General features: G+C 48.0%; 1 protein-coding gene and 1 pseudogene across 5 annotated transcripts in view; one reads left to right on the forward strand and one right to left on the reverse strand.

Annotated features, from left to right (window-relative positions):
* TMEM120B (transmembrane protein 120B) overlaps window positions 1-18,120 on the forward strand; it is a 63,584-nt gene that overhangs the window by 16,413 nt on the left and 29,051 nt on the right. For all 5 annotated transcript variants that reach the window (XM_028830007.2, XM_028830008.2, XM_077955549.1 and 2 more), the window contains exon 2: window positions 14,864-14,982. In XM_028830007.2, the coding sequence (XP_028685840.2) occupies window positions 14,864-14,982 (119 nt within the window). The remainder of the gene's footprint in view (window positions 1-14,863; window positions 14,983-18,120) is intronic.
* On the reverse strand, window positions 6,490-7,352 carry LOC107001055 (TIMELESS-interacting protein pseudogene; annotated as a pseudogene).

An 18,120-nucleotide genomic window follows, 5' to 3' on the forward strand; every position in this document is an offset into this window, starting at 1 on the left:
ATCCATCGGTGGAGGCGTGGAGAAATAAAATGTGGCTCGTCCATACGGGCAGATAATGAGGTCAGGAGATCGAGACCATTCTGGCCAACATGGTGAAACCCCATCTCTACTTAAAAAAAGTACAAAAATTAGCTGGGCATGGTACTGGATGCTTGTAGCCCCAGCTACTTGGAAGGCTGAGGCAGGAAAATCACTAAAAACCAGGAGGCAGAGGTTTCAGTGAGCTGAGATCGCACCACTACAGCCTGGTGACAGAGCGAGACACTGTCAAAAAAAAGAAAAAGACAAGGCGCAGTGGCTCATGCCTGTAATCCCAGCACTTTGGGAGGCCGAGGTGGGCAGATCACCTGAGGTTGGGAGTTCGAGACCAGTCTGACTAACATGGAGAAACCCCATCTCTACTAAAAATACAAAAATTAGCTGGGTGGGGTGGCACATGTCTGTAATCCCAGCTACTTGGGAGGCGGAGGCAGGAGAATCTCTTGAACCCAGGAAGTGGAGGTTTTGGTGAGCCGGGATCACACCATTGCATTCCAGCCTAGTCAGCAAGAGTGAAACTGTCTCAAAAAAAAAAAGAAGATACGTACTGTGTGATTCCACTTATAGGTGGTACCTAGAGTAGTCATATTCATAGAGTTGGAAGACAGAGTAGTGGTTGCCAGGGGCTGAAGGGAAGGTGAAATGGGGAATTATTTGATGGGTTCATAGTTTCTGTTTGGCATGATGAAAAAGTTCTGGAAATGGATGGTGGTATAGTCACACATCGCATACTGACATGTCTGTCAAAGACAGTGGTCCCATGGGATTATATATACAACAGTGGTCCCAGAAGATTATGATGCTGTGTTTTTTTTTGGTTTTTTTTTGTTTTTTTGAGATGGAGCCTTGCTCTGTCACCCAGGCTGGAGTGCAGTGGCCGGATCTCAGCTCACTGCAAGCTCCTCCTCTCGGGTTCACGCCATTCTCCTGCCTCAGCCTCCCGAGTAGCTGAGACTACAGGCACCCACCACCTCGCCCGGCTAGTTTTTTGTATTTTTTAGTAGAGACAGGGTTTCACCGTATTAGCCAGGATGGTCTCGATCTCCTGACCTCATGATCCGCCCGTCTCGGCCTCCCAAAGTGCTGGGATTACAGTCTTGAGCCACCGCGCCCGGCCAATGCTGTGTTTTTACTGTACCTTTTTCTATGTTTCGATACATTTATTTTATTTTTTCAGATGGAGTCTTGCTCTGTCGCCCAGGCTGGAGTACAGTGGTGCAGTCTAGGCTCACTGCAACCTCTGCCTCCCCAGCTCAAGCGATTCTTCAGCCTCAGCCTCCTGAGTAGCTGAGATTACAGGCGGGTACCACCATGCCTGGCTAATTTTTGTAGTATTTTTAGTAGAGAAGGGTTTTGCCATACTGGCCAGGCTGGTCTCAAACTCCTGGCCTCAAGTGATCTGCCCTCGGCCCTGTTTAGATACATTTAGATACATGAATACTTACCACTGTGTTACAGTCTGCTACAGTTTTGAGTACAGTAGCATGCTGTGTAGGTTGGTGGCCTGGGAGCGGTAGGCTAGACCATCCAGGTTTCTGTAGGTGTGCTCTGACGTCTGCATAATGACGACATCGCCTAATGATGCATTTCTTAGAACGATCCTGTTTGTTAAGCGACACATGACTGTACCACAGTGTGAGCGTAATGCCATCACATTGTACACTTTTTTTTTTTTTTTTTTTTTTTTTTTTTTGAGACGGAGTCTCGCTGTGTCACCCAGGCTGGAGTGCAGTGGCGCGATCTCGGCTCACTGCAAGCTCCGCCTCCCGGGTTTACGCCATTCTCCTGCCTCAGCCTCCGAGTAGCTGGGACTACAGGCGCCCGCCACCACGCCCGGCTAGTTTTTTTTTTTTTTTGTATTTTTAGTAGAGACGGGGTTTCACCATATTAGCCAGGATGGTCTCGATCTCCTGACTTCGTGATCCACCCGCCTCGGCCTCCCAAAGTACCACATTGTACACTTAAAATGATTAAGATGGTAAGTTAAATTTCTTGTGCATTTTATCATAATTTAAAACATTTACCAATGGTTAAGAGTTATGTATATTTTACCACAATTAAAAAACGAAAGAGAGGCTGGGCATGGTGGTTCGTGCCTGTAATCCCAGCACTTTGGGAGGCCGAGGCGGGCAGATCACCTGAGGTCAGGAGTTTGAGACCAGCCTGGCTAACATGGTGAAACCCTGTCTCTACTAAAAATACAAAAATTAGCTGGGTGTGGTGGCAGGCAGCTATAGTCCCAGCTACTCAGGAGGCTGAGGCAGGAGAATCGCTTGAACCCAAAAGACAGAGGTTGCAGTGAGCTGAGATCGGGCCACTGCTCTCCAGCCTGGGCAACAGAGTGAGACTCAATCTCAAAAAGAAAGAAAGTCTGGAAAAGAGTAAAGATACAAGAAATGAATTGATGGCCTTTCCCACTGCTTGTGAGGCTGGCACAAGGGTGGAATCCGTGAAGACTTGGTGTGGGCGTGGAATGTCTTGGGGGTGGAGAATGTGTCACACTAAGGTCCTTGTTTGTGGCTCCCCTCACTCCATGTTGTCCTCCTCGTGGCTGGCAAATCCTGAGCCTAGAGCTAAGGCTGGGGGTGGACTAGGTGTGTGTGACCTCCAATGAGGGATCCCTCCCCACCACCCCCCACCCCCGAAATGACTGGCCAATGACAGAGCGAGAGAATTGCAGGGGAGTAGGAATGACCCGTTATATCAGGGGACAATATTGTGGGAACGCCCACGGATTAACCATCCTTATCCAGTCACCATCACCAGTGGAACATTAGAAAAGTACCTGGAAAAAATTAAATGTTTATAGCATGGAGTGTTGCTCAGATGTGGATAGCTGTTATATGCTGTGGGTGGGAGTATAAATTGGTATAGCTACTCTGAAGGGCAGTTTGCCAAGATTCATTAAATCTAATAACAAGGCTGGACGTGGTGGCTCACACCTGTAATCCCAGCACTTTGGGAGGCCGAGGTGGGTGGATCACAGAGTCAGGAGATCGAGACCATCCTGGTTAACACAGTGAAACCCTGTCTCTACTAAAAATACAAAAAATTAGCCAGGTGTGGTGGCAGGTGCCTGTAGTCCCAGCTACTTGGGAGACTGAGGCAGGAGAATCACTTGAACCTGGGAGACGGAGGTTGCAGTGAGCCGAGATCACGCCACTGTGCCCCAGCCTGGGCAACAGAGGGAGACTCTGTCTCAGAGAAAAAAAAAAAAAAAAAAAAAAATCTAATAAAAAGCCTGTAGCCTCTGACCCACAATTTTACCTCTCTTCCCCCAGAGAAATCTACTCTAGAGACACACCTGCCTGTGTGCCCAGAGAGGCCGTGCAAGGATATTATTCAACATTGTATTGTTGGTTATAGTCAGACACGGGAAGCAACATAAATATCCAGCACTAGGGGAAGGACTAAAGAAACTGGAGTATATCTGCAGCACAAAATATGCACAGCACTAAAGAGTGGAGTGCATCCATATATTCTTTTTTTTTTTTTTTTGAGACAGAGTCTCACTCTGTTGCCCAGGCTGGAGTGCAGTGGTGTGACCTCAGCTCACTGCAACCTCTGCCTTGGGTTCAAGCAACTCTCATGCCTCAGCCTCCCAAGTAGCTGGGATTACAGGTATGCACCATTACACCTGGTTAATTTTTGTATTTTTAGTAGAGACGGGATTTTGCCGTGTTGGCCAGTATGGTCTCCAACTCCTGACCTCAAGTGATCTGCCCACCTCGGCCTCCCAAAGTGCTAGGATTACAGGTGTGAGCCACCACACCTGGCCCCATATATTGTGCGTAGATCTCCAAGACATATTACTGAGTGAGAAAAGCAAGTTATGGAATCTAATGTATATTCTGATACTGTTTTTTTTTTTTTTTTTTTTTTTTTTCTGGAGACGGAGTCTCGCTCTGTCGCCCAGGCTGGAGTGCAGTGGCCGGATCTCGGCTCACTGCAAGCTCCGTCTCCCGGGTTCACGCCATTCTCCTGCCTCAGCCTCCCGAGTAGCTGGGACTACAGGCGCCCGCCACCTCGCCCGGCTAGTTTTTTGTATTTTTTAGTAGAGACGGGGTTTCACCGTGTTAGCCAGGATGGTCTCGATCTCCTGACCTCGTGATCTGCCCGTCTCAGCCTCCCAAAGTGCTGGGATTACAGGCTTGAGCCACCGCGCCCGGCCATTCTGATACTGTTAATCTACTTTTTAAAAACCCAAAGAATGTGTTTAGGGTATAAGCTATGCTGCTGTCACAAAGAGACCTGAAAGTAAAATGCCAGAAATGAAGTAGTTTCTTTGTCACGTGACAGTCCAGAGGGCAGCGTGGCCCAGGGTGAGTGGGGTTTGTTATCTCCGGTGCATAAAACAACTGTTGCCTGATGCTTGGGGATTCTGTGGGTCAGGAATGTAGACAGAGCACAGAAGGAGGCTTGACTGTGCTCTATGATGTCTGGTGCCTTTTCTGGGAGGACTCGAGTAGCGAGGGGTAACTCACGTGGTTGGGGCTGGAATCTTCTGGGGGTTTCTTTTCTTTCTTTCTTTCTTTTTTTTTGAGATGGAGTTTTGCTCTTGTTGCCCAGGTTGGAGTGCAGTGGCGTGATCTTGGCTCACCGCAACCTCCGCCTCCTGGGTTCAAGCAATTCTCCTGCTTCAGCTTCCCGAGTAGCTGGGATTACAGGCATGAACCACCACGCCTGACTAGTTTTGTACTTTTAGTAGAGATGGGGTTTCTCCATGTTGGTCAGGCTGGTCTCAAACTCCTGACCTCAGATGATCCACCCACCTCGGCCTCCCAATCACACCTGTGCTGGGATTACAGGTGTGAGCCACCACGCCTGGCCATGAAAGTTTCTTTTTCTTTCTTTCTTGTTTTTTAGTTTGCAAAATAAGTTTTATTTTTACTTCTTTTAAAAAATGGACAGGCTGGGTGCCGTGGCTCACACCTGTAATCCCAGTAGTTTGCGAGGCTGAGATGGGTGGATCACCTGAGGTCAGGAGTTTGAGACCAGCCTGGCCAACATGGCGAAACCCGTCTCTACTAAAAATACAAAAATTAGCCAGGCGTGACGGCAGGTGCCTGTAATCCCAGGTGCTCGGGAGGCTGAGGCAGGAGAATCACTTGAACCCAGGAGGTGGAGGTTGCAGCGAGCTGAGATAGTGCCATTGCACTCCAGCCTGGGTGACAGGAGCAAAACTACATCTCAAAAAAAGAGAAAAAAATTAATATTCAATATATATGTACATAACTTGACCCAGGCTACTGTGGACATGCTGTCCATGGGTTAGCCCTGCTCTTCAAGGAGCAGTAAAATACAAAAAATTAGTTGGGCGTGGTGGCATGCACCTGTAGTCCCAGCTACTTGGGAGGCTGAGGCAGGAGAATCGCTTGAACCCAGGAGGCAGAGGTTGCAGTGATCCGAGATCACGCCACTGCACTCTAGCCTGGGTGACAGAGCAAGACTCCATCTCAAAAACAAACAAACAAAAAAACCCCAGAAACAAAACCTTCCAACTTAGTGAAAACAAGGCATTCAATGGCAGACCAGCAGCAGAAACTGCTTATTACCAGTTTATACTAGTCATTTTATGAAGTCATATCTCTATAAAAACAAACACTAGAGAGAATAAATAAATAGATTTAAATAAAGTGACAAGCATAACTACAAATAAATACCATATTACCAGATTTTTTTTGAGACAGAGTCTCACTCTGTCGCCAGGCTGGAGTGCAGTGGTGCGATCTCGGCTCACTGCAACCTCCACGTCCTGGGATCAAGCAGTTCTCCTGCCTCAGCCTCCCGAGTAGCTGGGACTACAGGTGCATGCCACCATGCGCAACTAAGTTTTGTATTTTTAGTAGAGATAGGGTTGCACCATGTTGGCCAGGATGGCCTCCCTCTGTTGACTTCGTGATCCACCCGCCTCGGCCTCCCAAAGTGCTGGGATTACAGGCATGAGCCACCGCGCCCGGCCTTTTTTGTTTTGTTTTGTTTTGTTTTGTTTTGTTTGAGACCAAGTCTTGCTCTGTCACCCAGGCTGGAGTGCAGTGGCGTGGTCTCCGCTCACTGCAACCTCTGTCTCCTGGGTTCAAGTGATTCTTCTGCCTCAGCCTCCTGAGTAGCTGGGATTACAGGCACATACCACCACACCCGGCTAATTTTTATATTTTTAGTAGAGATGGGGTTTCACCATGTTAGTCAGGCTGGTCTTGAACTCCTGACCTTGTGATCCACCCGCATTGGCCTCCCAGAGTGTTGGGATTACAGTGGGCCCTGCCATATTACCAGATTTTAAACAAGAATCTATAAAAGTTTTACTACCTAAGGACTTTCACTCAAAGAAGAAAAAATACATAGTAACACCAAGCTCGCAGGGTGGTGAATTAACAGATATATTTTCTCTTAATGGAAACTTACCTAGCTTCAGTAACATTTCCAGATGAGGCATCAAGTTATTGTTGCACTTTTAAAAAGACTGGTCCAGCAGTGTTTCCTCTAAATTTTAATTACCCCTCTTCATTTAAACCATTAGCAGGACCGTCGTTACATGGATTGTCTAGAATGTCTTCGTTTAATCCATTTGACTTCTCCTTTTGATCATCATCAGTATGATTAACCTCTTCAACTCTCTGTGCCCCTTGTGTATTCATTAACATATCATTTCCTAGGGACTATTACTCAGCAGCTTTGCCTTCTTTCCAAGGCCGGTTGCTTATTTCTCTCAGTTCTTTGTTGTTGCTCTTCTGTTAGGCTTCTACTTGACTCAGAAGCAAACATCTCACTTTCAGATGAGTTTATCAGAAAGGGATCTCATTCAGTAGCAGATACATCATGTCCATTATTTCCCACAACTTCATCATTATTGCTAACAAATTCTTCACGTAAAATAGGGAGATCAAGTTGAATTCGTTTTAAACAGGTTTGAACTTCCTTTTTATTTCCCAGGTATTCGTCTGTCAATAAAATCCTCAAACTGCAGTTTAGGGAATAGCCTGTGTGCCCAGTGCTCCATGTGTCTGATTAGAGTCTTCAAGTCTTCAGCCTTATGACCTTTACCTTTGGATTCTGCCTTATCAAATACATGCCTTAGGGCTGGAAGTCCTCTGTCTGAAATTAATCTGAGTCAGCCTGAATATATTTCTTTTAATTCTTCTCTTTGGAGGTACAGGAAGAGGTGCCCCACTCACTGACTCTTTATCAGGTTCAGCTCCTTCACCATCTTGTCTTTCTGGAGAGGCTTACGCAGAGAGCAGGGGCCACAGCGTGGAAGTTGGCGTGAAGACTAAACGCACTTCTCACGAGACTGGGGAACTTGCACCCGCCATCCCCCGCTCCTTTATTTTTTTTGGAGATGGAGTCTCACTCAGTCGCCCAGGCTGAAGTGCAGTGGTGCGATCTAGGCTCACTGCATCCTTTGTCTCCTGGGTTCAAGCGATTCTCCTGCCTCAGTCTCCCCGAGTAGCTGGGACTACAGGTGCCCACCACCATGTCCAGCTAATTTTTTTTGTATTTTTGGTAGAGACGACGTTTCACCATGTTGGCCGTGCTAGTCTCAAACTCTTGACCTCAGGTGATCCGCCTGCCTCGGCCTCCCAAAGTGCTGGAATTACAGGCATGAGCCACCGTGCCCGGTCTTCTTTTTCTTTTTGAGACAGTCTCCCTCTGTCGACTAGGCTGGAGCGCAGTGGCACGATCTCAACACACTGCATCCTCCACCTCCCAGGTTCAAGCAGTCCTGTCTCAGCCTCCGAGTAGCTGGGATTACGGGCATGTACCACCATGCTGTCTAATTTTTGTAATTTTAATAGAGATGAGGTTTCATCATGTTGGCAAGGCTGATCTCAAACTCCTAACCTCAGGTAATCCTCCTGCTTCAGCCTCCCAAAGTGCTGGGATTACAGGGGCGAGCCACTGCGCCCCGCCTGGACGTTTGTTTATGTACATGTCTGGGACCTATGTGGGACTGACAAGATTTGTCTTAGTTGGGACTATTGATTGGAGTGACTACACGGGACTTCTCTGTGTGGCTAAAGCTTCATATAGCATGGTTGCCTCAGGATAGCTGTACTTTTTGCTCCAAGAGCAACTAGTTCCACTTACTTAGTTGCTCCAGGAACTTAGGTGGAAGCCACAGGGCCTTCCGTGACTTTTTCTCAGAAGTTATGTAGTGTCAATTCTGCCATATTCTATTGTCAGACTAGTCACAAGCGTACCTATATTTAAGGGGAGTGAACAGAGGCACTGCCTGTCTATGTGAGGCATGATAAAGAATAAGTGGCCATGTTTTAAAACCATCACAGTGGGCGGGGCACAGTGGCTCACGCCTGTAAACCCAGCACTTTGGGAGGCCGAGGTGGGCAGATTACCCAAGGTCGTGAGTTTGATACCAGCCTGGCCAACATGATGAAACCCCATTTCTACTAAAACTACAAAAATTAGCTGGGTGTGGTTGTATGCGCCCTTAATCCCAGCTACTCGGGAGTCTGAGGCAGGAGAATCACTTGAACCCAGGAGGCGAAGGTTGCAGTAAACCGAGATTGTGCCACTGCACTGCAGCGTAGGTGACAGAGCAAGACTGTCTCAAAAAAGAAAGAAATCGGGAGGCTGAGGCAGGAGAATGGCGTGAACCCGGGAGGCGGAGCTTGCAGTGAGCTGAGATCCGGCCACTGCACTCCAGCCTGGGCGGCAGAGCGAGACTCCGTCTCAAAAAAAAAAAAAAAAAAGAAAGAAATCACAGTTGGGAAGCTGTGTCCCATGAGGCTGCACTGGGACTCAGGTTAGTTTGGTTGGGAAGGGGCAATGGGCTCTGCTGCTTCTGGCTTCAAGGTAACTGAGCCCTTTGTTGCATTTCCTAGCCAGGGAAGAGAGAGTGGAGGGCAAGCAGTTCCTAATGAAATATGTGGTTCAGAACTTGCAGAAGTTGCCGGGTGCAGTGGCTTACATCTGTAACCCCAGCACTTTGGGAGGCCAAGATGGGCGGATCACTTGAGGCCAGGAGTTCGAGACCAGCCTAGTCAACATGGTGAAACCCCATCTCTACTAAAAATACAAAAATTAGCTGGGCATGGTTGTGCACGCCTGTAGTCCCAGCCACTTGGGAGGCTGAGGCACGATAATTACTTGAACCCGAGAGGTGGAGGTTACAGTGACCCGAGATCAAGCCACTGTACTCCAGCCTGGGTGATAGAGTGAGACCCTGTCTCCAAAAAAAAAAATCCGGGCACAGTGGCTCACACCTGTAATCTATTCTACTAAAAATTTACTAAAAATATAAAAATATGAAAATTAGCCAGGCATGGTGGTGCATGCCTGTAATACCAGCTGCTTGGGAGACTGAGGCAGGAGAATCGTTTGAACACAGGAGGCGGAGGTTGCAGTAAGCCAAGATCGCGCCACTGCACTCCAGCCTGGCGACAGAGCGAGACTCCATCTCAAAAAAAAAAAAAAAAAAAGCAGACCTCAGCCATAGCTGTAGTGTTTTAATTTTTAACAAGGATGATGTCTTCATGTATTAATTGAAACAGATGAGGTCCTAATGAGCATCTGGCAGCTGATTTTGTAGCCCTGGTCTTATCTCTTCGTGGCAGGAACCAGCACCAAAGGCCACCAGGAGGGGTGCAGGGCCCTTATCTCACAGCAGCTTCTCAGGCCAGGGCCCTGTCTTCCCCAAGGCTGCGTTGTCTGGGCAGGATCTCTCCACCTCTGTCCTCCTCGTCTGGTTTCATTACCAGCAGGTATTTGTTGGACATAGAGGGCTGTTTAGCACTGAAGAATTCAAAAGTGATTAAAACACAGCCTTTCTTCACACGGATAACTTGTTAATTGCCAATGGAAAGTTGGACACTACATAGTGCAGAAGCTGGGTGGGCATCCTGGCTGCCTTTACCCAGCAAAGTTAGCATCATGGATATGGTGTCCCTCCTGGCAGGAGCCACTAATAAGGGCACAACATCCTTTTAGTAACATGCTGGTACCCATGCATGCCCCAAATCATGAGGAAACATCCGCAAACCCCACTGGGGGACATTCTTCCAGAAAACTGGACCAAACGCTTTAAAAACTTAAATTCGGCCAGGCACGGTGGCTCATGCCTGTAATCCCAGCACTTTGGGAGGCCGAGGTGGGAGGATCATTTGAGGTCAGGAGTTCCAGACCAGCCTGGTCAACATGGTGAAACCCCATCCGTCTCTCCTAAAAATACAGAAATTAGCTGGGTATGGTGGCACCTGTAATCCCAGCTACTTGGGAGGCTGAGGCAGGAGAATCGCTTGAACCTGGGAGGCAGAGGTTGCAGTGAGCCAGGATCACACCACTGTACTCTGGCCTGGGCGACAAGAGTCAAACTCTGTCTCAAAAAACAAAAAACAATAACAAACTTAAATTCACGAAAGGCAGAGATTGGGAGATTGAACCGTACCAGAAGACATGAGACTGAATTGGATCTAAGATCTGAAGGAAAATTGCCATAAAAGAGACAGTCAACAAAATTTGAATTTGAGTGGTATGTGAGGCCGTAGCATTGTGTTATATCAACGTTACATTTTCTAGACGATTGACCCTTGAACAAGGTGGGGTTGGGGTGCCAATCAGTTGAAAAGCCAAGTATATAACTTTTTTTTTTTTTTTTTTGAAACAGAGTCTCCCTCTGTTAACGAGGCTGGAGTGCAGTGACATGATCTCAGCTTACTACAGCCTCCACCTCCTGGGTTCAAGTAATCATCTCACCTCAGCCTCCCGAGTATCTGGAACTACAGGCGCCCGCACCACACCTGGCTAATTTTTGTATTTTTAGTAGAGATGGGGTTTCACCATGTCGACCAGGCTGGTCTTGAACACCTGGCCTCAAGTGATCCACCCACCACAGCCTCCCAAAGTGCAGGGATTGCAGGTGTGAACCACCCAGCCTGGCCAGAAACTTTCGACTCCTCCAAAACTACTATTTTTTTTTTGTTTTGGAGACAGTGCAGTTGTGTGATCTCAGCTCACTGCAATCTCCGCCTCCCAGGTTGAAGTGATTCTCCTGCCTCAGCCTCCTGATTACAGGTGCCCTCCACCATGTCTGGCTAATTTTTGCACTTTTAGTAGAGACAGGGTTTCACCATGTTGGTCAGGCTGGTCTCAAACCCCTGACCTCAGGCGATCCACCCACCTTGGCCTCCCAAAGTGTTGGGATTACAGGCATGAGTCAATGTGCCCGGCAACTCCCACAAAACTTCTATCAGCCTAATGTTGAGCAGAGTCTCACTGATAACAGAGACAGTCAATTAACACACATTTTGTATATGCATTATACATGGTATTATTACAATAAAGAAAGCTAGAGAGGCCCCGCACGGTGGATCACGCCTGTAATGCCAGCCCTTTGGGAGGCTGAGGCAGGTGAATCACCTGAGGTCCGGAGTTGGAGACCAGCCTGACCAACATGGAGAAACCCTGTCTCTACTAAAAATACAAAATTAGCCAGGCGTGGTGGTACATGCCTGTAATCCCTCAGGAGGCTGAGACAGGAGAATCGCTGGAACCTGGGAGGTGAAGGTTGTGATTGGAGATCATGCCACTGCACTCCAGCATAGGCAACAAGAGTGAGAGTCTGTCTTAAAGAAAAAAAAAAAAAGCTAGAGAAAAGAAAATGTTATTAAGAAAATCATAAGGAAGAGAAAATATATTTACTCTTCAGTAAGTGGAAGTGGACCATTGTAAAGGTCTTCATCCTTTGTGTCTTTACATTGAGGAGTAGCAGGAGGAGAAAGAGGAGGGCTTGGTCTTGCTGTCTCACGGGTGGCAGAGGTGGAAGAAAATCTGTGTATAAGTGGACATGCGGTTGAAACCCATGTCATTTAAGGGTCAGTTGCGTTTGATAATTGTACTATGGATATTTGAGAGAATATTGCTGTTCTTACTAGATACACACTGTACTATTTAGGAGAAAAGAGGTGTGTTGTCTACAACTAACTCCCAAATGGTTTAGCACAGGAGTGGGCAAATCTTTTTGGTAAAAAGCCAAATAGTGAAAATTTTGAGCTTTATGGGCCATATGGTCTCTGTCACAACTACTTGTTTTGCTGTTAGAGTCCCAGCACAGCCACACGGAATATTTAAATGGGTGGGCGTGGCTGTGTTCCAATAAAACTTTATTTATGGATACTGCAATGCCAATTTATATAATTTTCACACACCATGAAAGATTCTAGTGATTTTTTTTCAACCCTGCAAAACCCATTTCTGTCTTACTGAGCATACAAAATTAGGTAGCCAGACTTGGCCTGCGGCTGTGGCTTAACGATTGATTGCCTGCCTGATATAGAAAAAGAACACACAGGCAGGCATGCACATGTGTGCACACGCAGGCACGCATATATGGGGGATAAAGCAAATACAGAATGAAGGAACTGCTGGTGAATCTGGGTGAAGAGTAGAAGCGAGTTCTTTGTATTGTTTTTGTAATTCTGCAAGCTTGAAATTATTATTATAATAATTATTATTTTGAGACGGAGTTTCACTCTTGTTGCCCAGGCTGGAGTGCAGTGGTGTGATCTCGGCTCACCACAACCTAAGCCTCCTGGGTTCAAGCGATTCTCCTGCCTCAGCCTCCTGAGTAGCTGGGATTACAGGCATGCGCCATCACGCCTGGCTAATTTTGTGTTTTTAGTAGAGATGGGGTTTCTCCACATTGGTCAGGCTGGTTTCAAACTTCCGACTTCAGGTGATCCACCTGCCTTGGCCTCCCAAAGTGCTGGGATTACAGGCATGAGCCCCTGTGTCTGAAATTATTACTATTATTATTATTATTCATTTATATATGTATTTGAGACGGAGTCTCACTCTGGAGTGCAGTGGCATAATCTCAGTTCACTGCAACCTCTGCCTCCTGGGTTCAAGTAATTCTCATGCCTTAGCCTCCTGAGTAGCTGGCATTACAGGCGTGAGCCACCATGCCCAATTTGAAATTATTTTAAAATAAAAACATTGGCTGGGCGCGGTGGCTCAAGCCTGTAATCCCAGCACTTTGGGAGGCCGAGGTGGGCGGATCACGAGGTCAGGAGATCGAGACCATCCTGGCTAACCCGGTGAAACCCCGTCTCTACTAAAAAATACAAAAAAACTAGCCAGGCGAGGTGGCGGGCGCCTGTAGTCCCAGCTGCTCGGGAGGCTGAGGCAGGAGAATGGCGTGAACCCGGGAGGCGGAGCTTGCAGTGAGCTGAGATCCGGCCACTGCACTCCAGCCTGGGCGACAGAGCGAGACTCCGTCTCAAAAAATAAAAAAAATAAAAATTAAAAAAAATAAAAACATTAAATAAAAAGCATTGATTTTTCCTTCCTGGGGGTCCCAGGAAGGACAGAGGGAAGTCACCCTTTTATCTTCCTAGTGGGTGGGCCATGGTGACTCACTCTATTCAAGGTGATTCACAGCATTCTTGGATGTCTCTCCTAATTGTCATCTAGTCACTTGTTATTTTTATTGTCATCTAGTTAATTCTTAGCCTTTGCCTCTTCCTTATTTACTGATTTCCTTTTTTTTTTTTTTTTTTTTTTGAGATGGAGTCTTGCTCTGTCACCCAGGCTGGAGTGCAGTGGCAGACCTCAGCTCGCTGCAACCTCCGACTCCCAGATTCAAACAATTCTCCTGTCTCAGCCTCCTGAGTAGCTGGGACTACAGGCATCTGCCACCGTGCCCGGCTAATTTTTGTATTTTTAGTAGAGACAGGGTTTCACCATGTTGGTCAGGCTGGTCTCGAACTCCTGATCTCAAATGATCCGCCTTCCTCAGCCTCCCAAAGTGCTGGGATTACAGGCATGAGCCACCGTGCCTGGCCTCACTTAACTTTCATACCTAGGTGCCTTGCTTGGCAGGCAGGGGAGTTTAGCCTCTGTGCTCACTGTTGGACCATCCGCTTTTGCTCTCCCTCTGTTAAATCCATCTCTCCAACCGCTAAAAAAAAAAAAAAGGTCACTTGAGTTTGTTGGTTTATCGTTGCTTTTTCAATGTTTTTTAATTTCTCAGGGCCCATGTTAACCTTGTCTGTATCATTCCAATTCTAGTACACGTGCTGCCAAAGCGAGCAGTGGCTTATTCTTTTTGTTTTTATTTTTATTGAGACGGAGTTTCGCACTTTCACCCAGGCTGGAGTGAAGTGGCGTGGTCTTAGCTCACTGCAACCTCCACCCGCTGGGTTAAAGTGATTCTCCTGCCTCAGCCTCCCAAGTAGTTGGGATTACAGATGCCCGCCACCATGCCTGGCTAATTTTTGCATTTTTAGTAGAGATGGGGTTTCACCATGGGAAAATACAAGAGACTTTGCCTCAGTGCTGGGGGAACAGAACACAGTAACTTCTTGACTTTGCCACCATCACGCACCTCTCAATAAATAACACCACAGGCAGGGAAACAACACCTTATCTCTGGACTTCTAAGACAAACACCAACAATTTAGGGAAACCAACACGGGAGATGAAGACCATGACATTAAAAACAATAAGCTGGCTGGGCGCGGTGGCTCATGCCTGTAATCCCAGAACTTTGGGAGGCCCAGGCAGGTGGATCACAATGTCAGGAGTTCGAGACCAGCCTGGCCAATATGGTGAAACCCCGTCTCTACGAAAAATCAAAAAAAAAAAAAAAATTATCCGGGCATGGTGGTGGGCACCTGTAATCGCAGCTACTTGGGAGGCTGAGGCAGGAGAATCGCTCAAACCCAGGAGACAGAGCTTGCAGTGAGCTGAGATCATGCCACTGCACTCCAGCCTGGGTGACAGAGCGAGACTCTGTCAAAAAGAAAAGAAAATGACCTGTTCACATTCTCCCGCACACCTTCCCCCGGGGTCCCCTGTCCTCCAGGAGACGCACAGGATCTACAAGCAGAAGCTGGAGGAGCTGGCTGCGCTGCAGACGCTGTGTAGCAGTTCCATCAGTAAGCAGAAGAAGCACCTCAAGGACTTGAAGCTCACACTCCAGAGGTAGGTGCAGCTGCAGCCCGTGGGCTGCTCTGGTTCTGAGGGACAGAAGCCCAACTCAAAACAGGCTGAAGCAGAGAATGGCAATCTCAGTGGAAAAAGACAGGACTGGGACTTGTTTCAGGCATCACTGGATCCAGGGGTCAAAGGGTGTTTTGGGGCATCTGTTTTTTTCCCTCTAAATTCTGCCTTCCTCTGGATTGGTGTCACTCTCAGGGTGACTGTCCCCTCCACCAACAGTGCCAGGCTTATATTCTCCAACCTTGCTTCCTGCTGGCTGTGCCACCCTGGCTGAAGGAGAGTTTCTCTCTTTTTTTTTTTTTTTTTTTTTTCTTGAAATGGAGTCTTTCATTCTGTCACCCAGGCTGGAAAGCAATGGCGTGAACTCGGCTCACTGCAGCCTCCGTCTCCTGGGTTTAAGTGATTCTCCTGCCTCAGCCTCCCAAGTAGCTGTGATTACAGGCGTGCGCCACTGTGCCTGGCCGAAAGTTTCTTTTTCCCAGTACTTCCGCCGACATTCTGGGTTAGTCCTCATTGGCTGGGATTGGTTGAATGCCCATTTGTGAACCAATCACTGAGAAGCTGCTTGGACAGCCCCATGCCGTGCGCTCAGTCTGTGGCCCTGGGAAGTGGAGGGACAGCCATGTGGGTGGTGGGAGAAGAAGATGAGTAGTTTCCCAGGGGAAAGGTGGGTGCTGTTATAGGAAGGTGCCCTGCTGGACAAGTAAACAGGCAGCGTCCTTTCGTGGGTGTGGGGTGTCCTCCCCCCTGGGGTCTCTGGGGTAGTGGCCACTAGGTTGCCATCCCTGGTGGAGATGTGCTTGAGCTCATAGCTTAGTTCGGTTCCCCAGGCCTGGATCGTGTTCATTTCCTGACTTCTCCAGGTCTGGGAAGTCCCTTCCTGCCTGGTATGTGAAGGGGCCCAGTGGATGCGGTGACCCCCTTGTCAGGCAGGGAAACTGAGGCTCCAAGTGACTTGTCCCAAGTCACTTAGCTAGGCTTCTATTTTAGAATCTGGGACTCTTGGTTAACTCTTTCCTTGTGGACAATTTTGGAGGAAGGTCCTGATTATAGCTCTCAGTGTGGCTGGCCATTTTGAAAATGGAGGCCTGCAACTAAGGGGTAGAGAGTGTGGATGGCCCCATGCAAACACATCACCAGATGTGGCTTTGGAAAAACACGTCTTGGTAATGGCAGGACTCAGAGTCTAGAGTTTTTTCAGTCCAGAGTTTTTCAGATTCTCAGTGATTGCTTCACAGATGGGCACATGGCTAACCTCAGCACTATTGATGGGTCTGTGGGGGCTGTGCAGTGCACTGTGGGATAGTGAGTAGCATCCCTGGCCTCTGCCCACCGATGCCAGTAGCACTTCCGCCACAGGTGTGACCACCGAGATGTCTCCAGGCATTGCCGGCTGCTCCCAGTTGAGAAGTACTGAGTTAGAAGGTTGACCCATGAGTTAGGGTCTTAGACCAAGGACCCCTGCCATTCTGAGATGTCTCTGCTGGCTTCTTTTCTAGTTTTGAGAGTTCCATGTTACCAAAGAATAACAGACCTTAACTGGTCGACTGCTTATGCTTTCAGGGGCTTTCTGTCTGTCCTCTTGGTAATCTGTAGGTTATTCCTTTATTTCTATTTTTAAAAATTATATCGATTGATTGATTGATTCATTCATTCATTCATTCATTCAGAGATGGAGTCTCGCTCTGTCGCCCAGGCTGGAGTGCAGCGGCACAATCTCAGCTCACTGCAACCTCTGCTTCCTGGGTTCAAGCAATTCTCCTTCCTGTCTTAGCCTCCTGAGTATCTGGAATTACGGGTGCCCACCACCACGCCCAGCTAATTTTTGTACTTTTACTAGAGACAGGGTTTCACTATGTTGGCCAGGCTGGTCTCAAACTCCTGACCTCAAGCGATCCTCCTGCCTTGGCCTCCCAAAGTGCTGGGATTACAGGCGTGAGCCACTGTGCCCGGTCTTATTTTTTTTGAGATAGGGTCTTGCTCTGTCACCCAGGCTGGAGTGCAGTGGCGCAATCATGGCTCACCACAGCCTTGATCTCCTGGGCTCAAGCAATCCTCCCACCTTAGCCTCATGAATATTAGGACTTCAGGCGTGCATCACCATGCTTGGTGGTTGTTTTTTGTTACTGTTGTTGTTGTTGTTTTTGAGTCAGAGTCTCGCTGTGTCACCCAGGCTGGAGTGCAGTGGCACGATCTCGGCTCACTGCAACCTCTGCCTCCTGGGTTCAAGCAATTCTCCTGCCTCAGCCTCCCAAGTAGCTGGGATTACAGGGGCTCACCACCATGCCTAGCTAATTTTTATATTTTCAGTAGAGACAGGGTTTTGCCATGTTGACCAGGCTGGTCTCGAACTCCTGACTTCAGGTGATCTGCCCACTTCAGTTTCCCAAAGTGCTGGGATTACAGGCATGAGCCACCACATCCAGCCCCTGGTTGTTTTCTTAAGCACCTCCCCCGTCTTTTTTTTTTTTTTTTTTTTTGAGATAGAGTTTCGCTCTTGTTGCTCAGGCTGGAGTGCAATGGTGCGATCTTGGCTCACTGCAACCTCTGCCTCCCAGGTTCAAGTGATTCTCCTGCCTCAGCCTCCCAAGTAGGTGGGATTACAGCCATGCACCACCATGCCCAGCTTATTTTGTATTTTTAGTAGAGATGGGGTTTCTCCATGTTGGTCATGCTGGTCTTGAACTCCCGACCTGAGGTGATCGGCCCGCCTCAGCCTCCCAAAGTGCTGGGATTACAGGCATGAGCCACCACACCTGGCCTTGGTTGTTTTCTTTGATTAATTTTTTGTAGAGACTGGGTCTTGCTATGTTGGTCAGGCTGGCCTCAAACTCCTGGCCTCAAGTGATCTTCCCGCCCTGGCCTTCCAAAGTGCTGAGATCATAGGCGTATGTGCTGGGACTATAACATCATGCCTGCTAGCTATTTCTTTAGAAAAATGAGACGAAGGCCAGGCGTGGTGGCTCACGCCTATAATCCCGGCACTTTGGGAGGCTGAGGCAGGCAGATCATGAGGTCAGGAGATCAAGACCATCCTGGCTAACACAGTGAAACCCCGTCTCTACTAAAAATACAAAAACATTAGCCGGGCGTGGTGGCAGGAGCCTGTAATCCCAGCTA

The sequence above is a fragment of the Macaca mulatta genome, chromosome 11, assembly GCF_049350105.2.
Source record: "Macaca mulatta isolate MMU2019108-1 chromosome 11, T2T-MMU8v2.0, whole genome shotgun sequence".
NCBI lineage: Eukaryota > Metazoa > Chordata > Mammalia > Primates > Cercopithecidae > Macaca > Macaca mulatta.